This window comes from Natrix helvetica (assembly GCF_964273705.1).
Source record: "Natrix helvetica genome assembly, chromosome: 10".
In the NCBI taxonomy this organism is placed as follows: Eukaryota; Metazoa; Chordata; class Lepidosauria; order Squamata; family Natricidae; genus Natrix; species Natrix helvetica.
In genome coordinates, this window is record NC_138561.1 from 20,723,180 (window position 1) to 20,736,741 (window position 13,562).

The window sequence follows — 13,562 nt, forward strand, 5'->3', positions numbered from 1 at the left end:
GTTCTCTCAACCATTCATTGTATGGTTTAGCCTCCAGATCCCTTATCATCTTTGTTGCTCTTCTCTGTACAGTTTTTAGGGTCTTAAGATAAAGGTTCCTCTCGCACATATGTTCTTGTTGTTCCTGACTCTAGGGGGCGGTGCTTATCTCCGTTTCAAAGCCGAAGAGCCAGCACTGTCCGAAGACATCTCCGGGGTCATGCAGCCAGCATGACTAAACGCCAAAGGTGCACAAAAAGCTGTTACCTTCCCACCAAAGGTAAAAGGTTTTCTACTTGCGTTTTTTATGTGCTTTCAAACTGCTAGGTTGGCAGAAGCTGGGACAAGTAATCGGAGCTCATTCCATTATGCGGCGCTAGGGATCCGAACCGCCGAAATGCCAACCTTTCAAACGACAAGCTCTTAGCCACCGCGTCCCATTTTTAGGGTCTTAGCATCTTTTTATTATCTAAATAGTATGCATGAATAATCAAATTTCCGCTCAACTTTCAGCAGATCTAAGCAATCTTTTTCCTAAGGTAAAAACGACACAAAATTAGATTGGGGAATGAGCAACGTGAAATGTTATGCAACAGGATCAGGTGACAAATTGGGCCAAAAATGGATAACTCACTTCGCACATGGCAAAAAAAAAAAAAATCCCCAGGATCCATTTGCAATCCTTGGGATGAAAAAAAGCCCCAACCATTTTTGAAACGCTAGAGAACTCTGGTCTTCAAGGATAGACGACCTTCCATAAAGCAGCTGTTTTATTCCACGTCGGGACAAAAATTCATCAGCCCTGCAATTTTCACATGGGGATCTGTGGACTGTGACACAAGGATGTCCTTTTCAACTTGCAGGAAAGCGGTGTCAGGTTTTCGCTCTTTGAATTGAGGAAACCAATCAACCCAAGACGGTTTGTTTTAGGAGGGTTGGGAGAAAAAAGCACCATTGTGTAACAACTCCCGATGCAGCCTTCCTGTGGGGATAATTATGACCTGTAGTTATTCTACCGAAGGTTAGCTGTGTTCTCCTCTGTAAATACACATTGCTCGTGCAAACAGAGGAAATTTCTCTGCAAAGACCAAGGGAAGGCAGAGTCATTGAACTTTCTCCTAAAGGTTAGGTCAGCGTGGACTGGATTTCTTTTTGGAAGGTCTTTTTGTGCAGCTGTGCCTCTCAAATGTGGCCACTTTACCTCATGTGAACTTCAACTCCCAGAATTCCCCAGCCAACATTGTTGGAAACACTATGTACATTTACGGGGACACGGTGGCTCAGTGCCTAAGACACTGAGCTTGTCGATCAGAAAGGTCAGCAGTTCGGTGGTTTGAATCCGTAGTGCCGCGTAACGGAGTGAGCTCCCATTCCTTGTCCCAGCTTCTGTCAACCTAGCAGTTCAAAACCACATGAAAAATGCAAGTAGAAAAATAGGAGCCACCTTTGGTGGGAAGGTAACAGCGTTCTATGCGCCTTCGGGAGTTGAGTCATGCCGGCCACATGACCACGGAGACGTCTTCGGACAGCGCTGGCTCTTTGGCTTTGAAACGGAGATGAGCATCGCCCCCTAGAGTCGGGAACGACTAGCACATATGTGCGAGGGGAACCTTTATCTTTATCAACATTCATTTAACATTTGTAAAAAATAATAATAATAGTAATTTGCAACTGATTCGTCTGGATGTATCACAGCAGATCATTTGGGAGAGATAAACAGAAAGATGGATACCAACACCTTGAAGTCAAGAGTGGACATCTCAAGCATGTTCTTATCAGGGAAATGTGTCAGCTTACAATGGCAAAAACACCAGGAGCCTGGTGGCATCCTTTCCACAGCTCGTGAAACGTTCCTTTTCCCCTGAAGTTCGTTAATCTTTTTAAAAATGCTACCAGATTTCTCTGTAGAGATTGTCTGTCCTCCTGGTCATGCTTGTCCCGAAAGTGTTTTTTTAGGAGACAACTGGACTTTTTTGTTGTTGTTTTCTTTTGAAGATGTTTCGCTTCTCATCCAAGAAGCTTCTTCAGTTCTGATAGGGTGTGGATGAGAACGTCTTCAAAAGAAGAAAACAAGAAAGTCCAGTTGGCTCCTGAAAAAGCACTTTTGGGATTCTCTCTCTTTTTTTAATGCCATAAAGCAGTAAACGAGAAGTATAACAGCAACTTCACAAACTCAAACAAGGCTGAATCGCCCACTTCATTTGTATTTTTGCTCATTTCTGGATCGATCCAATCCCAAGTCATAAAATAACCGACATTGGGCTAGTCGACACAACATCCCTTTCACACAGGCACACAAACACACGTAGAAATACCCAACAACCACAAGGTCTGTGCTTGCAACTCCTGCAGTACAGCTGACAGTGGCAGAAACCGGCTGGAATTACGGTGACGCGAGAGTAGGAATGCAGCCCAAATTGTGACCTGGGGCAGCAGGTAGGACTTTAATCCTTGTGTAAACGTACAATGCTGAGTTTCCCAGGACCCGAAGGAAGGCTGAGCCTCGGCAGACCAGACCTAACCAGGTAGGTCAGTTGTTCTGAGCAAGAATTTGGCTCCTCCCAGGCAATTGTTGCAGGCGGGGCATTTGCTGTGTGTCGGCCTCAGGTAACACCCCCCCCAGATCACCTTTCCGTGCACCTCCTGAGCTTAGGAGGGAATGTGAGCCTTTCAGCCAGGAAATAAGGTAATTCACAGAAGCGGCTGCTGCAGCTGTGGCAGCTTCTCCTTGAGCTGCCTGCCCTCCTGACCTGTGCTTACTCCCACCCTAACCACCAAGATGGGAGCCAAGCACTACATTGCCAAGTTCTTCCAGGATGGGTCCTCCTTCCTTCATCTGGGTCGGAAATACCAGTCCCTGGGCAGCAAAGATGCAGCAGAGCAGGTCAGGAAGTTTGCTATGGAGGGAATATTGGGTTGGAACTGACCATCTGACTTGTCTCCTCTGGGCCACTTTCGTTAATCTCCAGGGAGAGTTTCTCTGTCATCCAGGTCATGGTTGTCCCAAAGGTGCTTTTTCTTTTTTTCCAGGAGGCAACTGGACTTTCTTGTTTCTTTTTGTTTGAAGACGTTCCGCTTCTCATCCAAGAAGCTTCTTTCAGCTCCGACAGGATAGCGGGGAAACGGAAGGATTTATCTTAAAAAGAAAAACAAACAAACAAGAAAGTCCAGTTGCCCTCTGAAGAAGCACCTTTGGTTTTTTGGGGGGGAGAGAGAGGGAAATATGGGTCTTGGAAAGAGGGAGAAGAGTCGATGGAGTCATTCAGGCCGGCATGTGAGTTTGTAACTGGCTGCAAGGCTTGATAGGGACACAAAAGTGTTATTGTCCAGCTGATCCACCTACTTGGTTACTTCTAAAGTGACTCTCCCTGTTTTCGCCTCCCTTCGAAGTCTCTTGAAAGTCATTTTTAATCGCCCTAGTGGCATTTGCACAGCTCTAGTTAGATTCTGGGCTTGATTCTCTTGGAGCGTTCTTTCAACATCACCGATGTCCTTCCCCTGCTGGTGGGAGAATGGGGAAGGGGAAGGACTGATGTAGGCAGAGAAGGACAGAATGAACGTTCTACGTGAGTCTCAATTCAAAAGGTTGACCTTCTGCTCTTCACTGCTCTTAAATGCCATCTCTTCAGTTGTTGGGCTCACGTAGCTCTCTAAGCCCACATTCTGGTGTAGCAAAACATGGTGGCAGGGTTGACACCGACATTAAACCAATGGTGGTTTGCCGTTACACATTCACCCATCACCTACTCATTGCTAGTTGTCCTAGTGCCCTATCTGTGAGAAGTCAAGAATGGTTTCAGCAGTGGTGAATTTCAATTTTTTTTACTACCGGTTCTGTGGGCGTGGCTTGGTGGGCGTGGCAGGGAAGGGTACTGCAAAAGCTCCATTCCCACCCTACCAGAGGTGTTATTTGCCGGTTCTCCAAGCTACTCAAAACTTTCACTACCGGTTCTCCAGAACCTATCAGAACCTGCTGAATTTCACCCCAGGGTTTCACGTACCCAAAGGAGAATTCTTGTGAACCCCAGAGCTAATTTGTCAAACGAGATAAGTTAAAATGCCTGTGTATTTTCTCTCCAAATTTTCCTTTCCCAGCTTGTTCTGTTCTTATAAGATGTATGTACACAACCTCTGCATGAAACTATGCTAATAAAACTCTGGGCAAACATTTCTGTTACCGGAAAAAAAAAACCTCTTAAAAGTGCTTAATCTTTCATTGCACCTGATTGCTATCCTGATAAAATAGCTAGGACGGATACTTTTAGCATCATGTGTTATTTCAAAAGCCATTAAAGAGACAGGAAAGTTTTGGGCTGGTTATATGTTTATTTAGATATTCAATACTTAAGAAATGAAATTTGGCAGGTTTTTTTTTTTTTAAAGCAATCTGAGAAATAAATTGGAGCCTCATTTCCTGGCCTGAAATAAGCAGCAGGAAACCAGTAATAAGATGCAATAAAATCAGAGAATAAAGGAAACTGCAGTTTAAATCTGGGCCCTTTTAAGAAAGTGTTCCCCACACCCTTCCCTGCACTAAATATCTCCTAGAAACAAAGCAATGGAGGGACAAAATATGATTGAAAAAATGGGTAATCAAAACTGCTCCTGAAAAATGGAATGAGCCTCCTTTTTTTAGAGCAAGGAGTTTAATGCATCTCTTTCTTTGACATGCTGGTTTTCTCAGCAAAAACCTACATTTGTCAGGATGGATGTTAATTAATGGTAACTAATCAGGAAAGGAAAGTGTTCTTTTTCCTTTCTTATTTTTGCCTCGGAGTGACAGGAAACAGAAGAGAGGTTTGCTCAAAGACGATACAAATAGTCCTTGACTAACGACCAGCAACGGAGCCCAAAATTTATCTTGCTAAATGAAACACTTATTAAGCGAGCTATGCCCCATTTTATGACCACAGTTGTTAAGGCAATTCCCTGCAGTTCTTCGGTTAGTAATGCTTCTCAGAAGGTCACAAAAGTGGATCCCGGGACGTTGCAACCGTCACAAATACGAGTCAGTTGCCAAACGTCTGGATTTTGAACACATAGCAATGGGAACGCTGCAACGGTTGTGTGTAAAATGATCATGAGTCACCTTTATTCAGTGCTGTTGTAACTTTAAACAGTCACTAAACTATTGTACGTCAAGGATTAGGTAAAGGTAAATGTTCCCCTCGCACATATGTGCTAATCATTCCCGACTCTAGAGGGAGGTGTTCATATAAGTTTCAAAGCCGAAGAGCCAGCGCTGCCCGAAGACGTCTCTGTGGTCATGTGGCCGGCATGACTCAACGCCGAAGGCGCACAGAACGCTGCTACCTTCCCACCAAAGGTGGCCCCTATTTTTCTACTTGCATTTTTTACCTGCTTTCGAACTGCTAGGTTGGCAGAAGCTGGGACAACTAATGGGAGCTCACTCCATTACGCGGCGCTAGGGATTCGAACCGCCGAACTGCCGACCTTTCTGATCAACAAGCTCAGCATCTTAGCCACTGAGCCACCGCGGCCCTAAGTCAAGGATTAGCTGTATTCAAATTCTAGTTCTTACATGACTATATATCCATGTTCTTGGCTGCACTACAGAAATGGTTTGCTATTGTCTTGTTCCGCAAAGGGGTTGTAAAAATAGCCAGATGGCAGGTAAGAAACTGTTGGCTATTTTTTTTAACCACACCCTGTGCACCACACCTTATTCCTCTGGATTGATTGAGTGATTTGATTAATCCACTCACTCGTCCGTTTTAGCAAACATTTGTTCCCCTCCAAGAAACTAGCTTCTAGGCACCAAAGAGGACCTTCACCAGCGTCAACGTGACAAAAAGGGGGAGTTGAAACCTGGCCTGGGCCATCCTGTGGTTCTAGCACTCATTCATTAACTTGGGAAAACCTGAGTTGGATTTTATCTCGTATCCCAAATGTTCTCCAGTTCAGGATCATTTGTCTCCCCCATCTGAAATGGGTTCGACACTTGTCCAAGACATTTGGGCTTTTAATCCAGAGGTGGTATTCAGCAGGTTCTGACCAGTTCTGGAAGAACTGGTAGAGGAAATTTTGAGTTGTTCAGAGAACTGGTAAATACCACCTCTGACTGGCCCTGCCCTCATCTATTCTCTGCCTCCGACTCCCAGCTAATCAGGAGGAAATGGGGATTTTGCAGTATCCTTCTCCAGGAGTGAAGAGGGAATGGAGATATTGCAGTGTCCTTCCCCTGGAGTGGGGAGGGAATTGAGATTTTGCAGTATCCTTCCCCTGGAGTGGGGAAGGGAATGGGGATGTTGCAGTATCCTTCCCCTGGAGTGGGGAGGGAATGGAGATGTTGCAGTATCCTTCCCCTGGTGTGGGGAGGGAATGGAGATTTTGCAGTATCCTTCCCCTGGAGTGGGGAAGGGAATGGAGATGTTGCAGTATCCTTCCCCTGGAGTGGGGAGGGAATGGAGATGTTGCAGTATCCTTCCCCTGGAGTGGGGAGGGAATGGAGATGTTGCAGTATCCTTCCCCTGGAGTGGGGAGGGAATGGAGATGTTGCAGTATCCTTCCCCTGCCACTCCCACCAAGCCATGCCCACAGAACCAGTAGTAAAAAGTTTTGAATTCCACCACTGTTTTAGTCCTATGAAGTTGTTAATCCGTAGTAGACTCTGGTTTGAAAATGTATAGGTATTGGCAAAAGTAAACATTGGGTGTGTGCCTAACTACAGTATGACATTTTCCATATTGTTTTTTTTCTGTTTCCTTCTTTGGAATATTTAAACTGTGTTCCTGGAAAGATCTCCATTAAAATGAAGGCACCCAGGAGAGAAGATTTTAAAAAGTGCCATTTCCCTAACTGGAAGGAAGTTATACGTGGCTCCCTGCTGGCTTCTAAGATTACATTGCTCAAATGTTTACAAGGCTTCCATCACACCTATGAAGTCTATATTAAACATGGTTTATTTGAACTGAGAAAAGCTGTAAAAATCAGAGGTGTGCAACCTTGGCCACTTTTAAGACTTGAGCATTTCAACTCCCAGAATCCCATATTGGCTGGGAAAATTCTGAGAGCTGACGTCCCCAAGTCTTAAAAGTGGACCAAAAGTCTTTGATTCTGACGTCTATGCATATGTGTCAAATCTAATCCTTGCCAGCCTGGCTCATAGAAAAAGCATGTTTAACTCCTGTTCGGTGATCACATTGGCTTGATTAAACTATAATTCTGTTTCCTTCCCCACAAAAAAAAACCTCCAGCTGGTGAGAGATGACCTGCCTATTTTATTTATTTAGCTCACCAAGGGCAAAGTTTGTCAAAAGGGAATCTTGGCACCACAAACGAAATGCAAACAGAAAAGTTTTTCCTTAGATTTCCTGATGCGTTGCAGCTCTGGGTCCATTCTGGATTGCTTCTGTTAACAAAATAACGCATTTATCTGCTTCCCAGAGATTTAAGGGCAGTGTTTACTTTAATTCCTAAACTTGAAGTCACAGTGAACTTAATTAAAAGAGCAAAAGAGGGAAGGGGGAAACCTTAGAAACCAAAGCAAACAATCAGAGTGCTCATTTTCACAACTCAGGGCTTATAAAACTCCTGGCCAGGGGTATTAATTATCATGAACAAAGAACATGCCACATATTCAGAAACTACCTAGCTAAAGCCCACTGGAGCGTATTTCTCAACCTTGGTGGCTTTGTGATAATGAATTTCAACTCCCAGAATTCCCCACTAGCGTGCTCTAAGAGGAGTGGACTTCAACTCCCAAAGATCCCCAGCCAGCATGCTTTGAGATGCACGGATTTCAACTCCCTGAAGAATTCTGGGAGTTGAAGTCCACGCTTTTTAAAGCATGCTGGCTAGAGAATTATGGGAGTTGAAGTCCACCCATCTTAAGGTTATCACGGTTGAGAAACACTTCCCTAGCAGAACGATTGAAGGAATCCTTGGTGTATCCACAATCAATCCATAACCAGGGGTGAAATCCAGCAGGTTCTGACAGGTTCTGGAGAACCAGTAGCGGAAATTTTGAGTAGTTTGGAGAATCGGTAAATACCACCTCTGGCTGTCCCCAGAGTGGGGAGGGAATGGAGATTTTGCAGTATCCTTCCCCTGTCACGCTCACCAAGCCATACCACCGTCACCAAGTCACGCCCACAGAACCGATAGTAAAAAAATGTGAATTTCACCAGTGTCCATAACCCCATGAACTTCTACACTAGTTTTTGTGGCCTCCAGAAATTCTTTCCCAAGGAAACTGGGATGCACAATTGCAAAAAAACAATAACCCGGAAGTGTGTTTTCTTACTGTCTTAAACAATGACTGAGTTGGCCTAGTGCACTCACAAGGGCTGTTATCAATCTAAAAAACTCCGTTCCCAAGGAACCTGGTTAGGGTTGGATGGATGGGCATCTTGGGTGAATGCAGACCCTTTCATACGATTCAGTGTAGGGTTCAATCTGGGAAAGTGTGTTCATGCACTAACCTGGTTAAATGCATCATGCTGTTCCTACACGGGACCCTCGGGGAAAAAATGAACCCCAAATAAATTCACAGAAAGCAAACAGAATTGAAAATGAATCGTGCCCTAATCACTGCCCTAATCTTTTCCTTCAACATTTCCCCTCTGTGTTCATCGGGAGAAGCAACTGCCTGATGGCCTCCAGAGTCACAACAGCACAGCATCTTGTGAAGATGAGTGTCAATTTGCGGTGGGGCGAATTAACCCAATGGGTCAGAGGACCTATAATTCTGCTGAATTGGCTTGAAAGCCCCCCGCCCGCCCCCCGCCCCCCCCCCCCCCGATCAAGAAGGGGGAAACAATAACGCCTTCATCTTTGTCAAAGTTCATGAGATGCTTGCCAGCGGTGACAAAGAATTGGCATTTGTGTGTGAAACTGGGGAACTTGGTCCTCTCTCTACCCCAAGCAGTGATTTATGACAAGGATCAAGGAGAAGCTTAACTGTTACCCTCCGGCTAATGTCCCTCAATTTATCGCTTGCATGATGCAGTCAGAAGAGGAATCTGAACTGAAGTTGCTTCATCAAGAGAAAGAAATTGAGGCCATTCCACCCAAAACAGCTTGCCAATGTCAAGTAGAAGAGCTGGCCAAAACCTTGCAGGTAAGTGTCATCAAAATCCTAAAGGGAGCACTTTAATATTATCCCTATGGAAGGATAACTGTCCATGGCTTGAAAATCTGTTCAGAATAAGGTAAATATTGTCTATCTGAAGAGCTGAAGAGCCACAATGTTTTCTCTGCATAAGACAACAAACTCTTTGCAAAGATTCAAGTCGGTGCAAATTCTATGTGAATAAGGAGGTTTATAGGAATAAACACAGATTGTGATCTTTTTCCCCTAATGATGATTTTGATTCACTGCCTCTTTCCCTTTTCTCATGGTGGAAAATGAAAAGCAGTTAGAATATGGAAAGAATAGAATATGGAAAGAATAGAATGGAATATGGAAAGAGTAGAGTAGAGTAGAGTAGAGTAGAATAGAATAGAATAGAATAGAATAATAGAATAGAATAGAATAGAATAGAATAGAATAGAATAGAATAGAATAGAATAGAATAGAATAGAATAGAATAGAATTCTTTATTGGCCAAGTGTGATTGGACACACAAGGAATTTGTCTTTGGTGCAGATGCTCTCAGTGTACATAAAGAAAATATATTCATCAAGAATCATAAGGTACAACACTTAGTGATAATAATAGGTTACTAATAAGCATAATAAATAATAACGGCACTCCTTTCTTTTGAATTTACAAGGCAAATAGCAAAGGTGACATTTCAAATCTCATTGCACGCATAAACACACACACACACACGCACACACACTCGAGTCAGCTTGCAAGCTGGTGAAGTGTTTTATCTAGGCTATCTCAGTTCAAGTGTTGGAATGAAGATAGACACATTGGCCCCAACCAGAATTATGTTAGAAGGCTAACAGATTGGATCTCCATTTACTTATCTCTTCTGTCTTGAGTGAGGTGGAAGGAGAAGGGTTCTTCCCTAGGATGTTATGTCTTTGCAACTCTGATCATCTGGGTTCCTACTTCCTAGTAGACATTACGTGCAGAGCAAAGGTTCCCCATTGTGAAAAGTTCTTCTAGAAGATCAGTGTTTTTCAACCTTCTCAATGTTAAGATGGACTTCATCTTCAACTCCCAGAATTCCCCAGCCAGCCAAGGTTGAGCAGCACTCTTCTAGGTGTGAATGATGGTGGGTCCAAGCACTAGGAAACCCAAATGTCAAAAAAGGGTAACTGTCTGATCAAAGTCAGTTTGTTTGTTAACAGAGATGTTTAGCTGCATTGCGCCAAGCCAGCTTTGACCCAAAGTCTTGACCCTGCTCCTTTGCTCGTTGGTGTCTCTTCCAGGTTGACTTAGACAGAGGACTTTCAGAATTCTCAGTGCTGCACCGCAGAGTCAAGCATGGTTGGAATGAACTTGTGGCAGATAATACTGAACCGGTGTGGAAGAAATACCTTGACCAGGTAGCACATTTTAGCAGCAGGGAAACGTGTGATTTGTGGTGGCAAAGTGGTGTAGACACAATATTCCTTCTAAGGCTGAGACGGGATTATAGTGATGGACGGTAAGTTAAGAGGTAGAGAGAAAAGTGTGCTTTCAATGTGTCCAGAAGCTCAAGAGTAATCTGTGGTTAAGGTAGCTGTACAACTTCTGGAGTTGGTGCAGAGACCTGGATCTTTTGCAATGAATTGTCTGAAATGGTATAGGGTTTCATGCCTAGGCAGGGGGTTGGACTAGAAGACCTCCAAAGTCCCTTCCAACTCTGCTATTGTATTGTATTAATTTTGGGTGTGAAGTGTAGCAATATTTAATCTTACTATTGATCAGTTGATGAGGGACCATTAAGCCTTTTTTTACTCCTGGTGACCATATAGATTGTTATTCTCTGTGATGACCTACCCCTAAACTGGTCCTTCAGCTCTTCCAATGATGCACCAATAACCCCTGGAACTGAATCCCTCTACCTTTCTGGTGGTTGTCCTCTTCTCCTCTTTCCTTTGATCTTTCCCAGCATTATAGCATTCTCCAGAGAGATTGTTCTTCACGTAACTCATCAGAAGTAGGATAATTTGAGCCTGTCTCACAATACTGGGTTAAGCAAAGAAAACAAGAATGACTTTCATCACCAACTCTTTCTTCTTTCATTGTAGTTTAAGAACCCTCTGATCCTTTTGCTACTGGCTTCTGCTGTGGTTAGTCTGATTACTAAAGAGTATGAAGATGCCGTGAGTATTACAATGGTACGTGGCTTCTCTCCAAAGGAAGCATGGCTTCTGCAACCCTTGGCCTCAGCACAATCAGAAGGGAACATTGCCAAACGACAAGATGAAAAAAATCTAAGAATATATATATATATAAATGGCTCTCTCTGTGTGTGTTCCAGAATAACTCTGGAACGCCTTGAACAATTTCAACCAAACTTGGTACACAGTTGACTTACTCTCTGGAAAAAAATACTGTGGGGATAAGACACCCCAACACCCCAAGGGGTGTGTGTTCTGTTAAGATGCAGCCTGTTGTGCCTTAAAATGACTTCTACCATAGTGCCTTAAATGGTTTCTACTGTACAGCGCAATGGAGTTGCCATGGTAACGGCTTCACAGTACTCCACAAGAGGGCTCCCTCTGGTAAGGGGGAAAATCCAACATTAGAAATTGCATTTCTGGGGGCAGAGGGAAAACATTTTTAACTAATTCAATTGTCACCGAAATCAGGACTCAGGGACAAGTTGATCCTGCCATCGCCTCTCCAGGAATTGTGGTGACGTTCATGGAAGGAGGGAGGACAGCACATTCTGCACTTACGTTGCCATTTGACATCGCCATTCCTGTCTAATAGAGGATTGGGATAAATAAATACCTGGGCAATGCCAGGTTATCAGCTACTTTCTAATAAAATCCCTCCATCTTTTGCTTCTCTTAGATGGGTTCTGTGAATGACTTCCACATATGTGAGGGGAAAACAATTGAGAATGTTTGCACCCTTTGAGAGAGAAAAAACTGCAGTTAATTATTATATTCAGATAGTTGTGAAGGGATTTGCTAGAACCGTTTATTGGCATTAAAAATATGTCTGATTTCTCTGCCAACTTCGTCTTTTCTTCCCCAATAGGCTGTCATCATCGTTGTCACAGTAGCGTTTGTCCAGGTACGATGATTGTCCACCTTGGATTATGATTACTATTAGTAGTAGTAGCAGCAGCAGCAGCAGCCATCAGTGAAGTCATGTCAGTTGTGCTTCTTTTCCTGCAGGAGTATCGCTCTGAAAAATCGCTGGAAGAACTTAACAAGTTAGTTCCACCAGAATGCAACTGGTAAGCAGCATCCTTGGAAGATAGCTCACTCCTGGAGATGGGAGCACATACGGCCTCTTCGTCTCTTCCTTTTTGCTTTGGAAGACTTCTGGCCACCATCTTTGCAGCCAAAATTCATGCAACTTCTGAATTCTGCTCAAGGATCTATCAGCAGCTGAGCTTCTTGTATTCAGCTGGCCAGTTGCTCCAACCTTTTGACTATGGATCATCCTTTCTGCTGGCTGAATGTGAACAATGATGAAAAACTCCTGCTTCCTTATCAGTATTGGTGATTTATCGATCTGATCTGTGTGTGTGTTTGTGTGTGTATGTTTGTGTGTATGTGTTTCAGAGGTATTACACATACACATACATAAATACACACATATAATATATACATACATGGGATTCAACATTTTTCACTACCAATTTTGGGGGTGTGGCTTGGTAGGCGTGGCATGGAAAGGATGCTGCAAAATCCCCATTCCCTCCCAATCAGCTGGGACTCGGGAAGCAGAGAATAGATGGGGGTGGGGCGAGTCAGAGGTGGTATTTGCCGGTTCTCTGAACTACTCAAAATTTCCGCTACTGGTTCTCCAGAACTGGTCAGAACCTGTTGATTTTATGTATGTATGTGTGTATCCTTCCTCCTTTCCTTCCTATCTCCATCCACATCCCATTCACAAATGTCTTATGCCATGTGTAACACGTAGCATTTCGTCTGTGTCTTTCTGTAAATCCAGCCTGAGAGAAGGAAAAATGCAACACCTTCTTGCTCGAGAACTTGTGCCAGGAGACGTTGTCTGCCTTTCCATTGGAGATCGCATCCCTGCAGACATAAGACTCACAGAGGTAATGCTCAAGGAACACACAAGGTCCTGAATATCCCTTAGGCATATGGTCACATGAGACAAGCTGGAATAAAATTCAATAGACAGTCCCACGTTAGCGGTTCTTATGATTCTGAACCACTAAGAGTAGGTGAATTGAGAAAGTCCATGCAAAACTCTTAGGTCTGAGTGTCTGGAAAGTGTTTTCAGAGTCCCTACTCCAAGATTTCTCTGTGGCTGGAGATGTAGCACATCATGGCCAAGGAAATGAGCTTCAAGGAGCAGAGGCCCAGTTGGAGATTCGTTGGGCATAACTCACTTTTCAACCACTTTGCTTGGAAATTCTGGTCCCAGATGTGGTCGCAATTTGAACATCACCTGTTTGGAAGCTCATATATTTATTTATCTAACTTCTGTAGTCACCCAGTGTCTTGTGAGCAAGTGACTATGGGCGATTTAA

General features: G+C 43.8%; 1 protein-coding gene across 1 annotated transcript in view; it reads left to right on the top strand.

The window, feature by feature from the left end:
- The first annotated feature begins 2,580 nt into the window (after positions 1–2,580).
- ATP2C2 (ATPase secretory pathway Ca2+ transporting 2) overlaps positions 2,581–13,562 on the top strand; it is a 35,761-nt gene continuing 24,779 nt past the window's right edge. Inside the window, exons 1-7 of the mRNA XM_081963464.1 lie at positions 2,581–2,863; positions 8,951–9,061; positions 10,327–10,443; positions 11,131–11,220; positions 12,092–12,127; positions 12,232–12,293; positions 13,016–13,124. Coding sequence (XP_081819590.1) covers positions 2,759–2,863; positions 8,951–9,061; positions 10,327–10,443; positions 11,131–11,220; positions 12,092–12,127; positions 12,232–12,293; positions 13,016–13,124 — 630 coding nt within the window. The 5' untranslated portion in view covers positions 2,581–2,758. The remainder of the gene's footprint in view (positions 2,864–8,950; positions 9,062–10,326; positions 10,444–11,130; positions 11,221–12,091; positions 12,128–12,231; positions 12,294–13,015; positions 13,125–13,562) is intronic.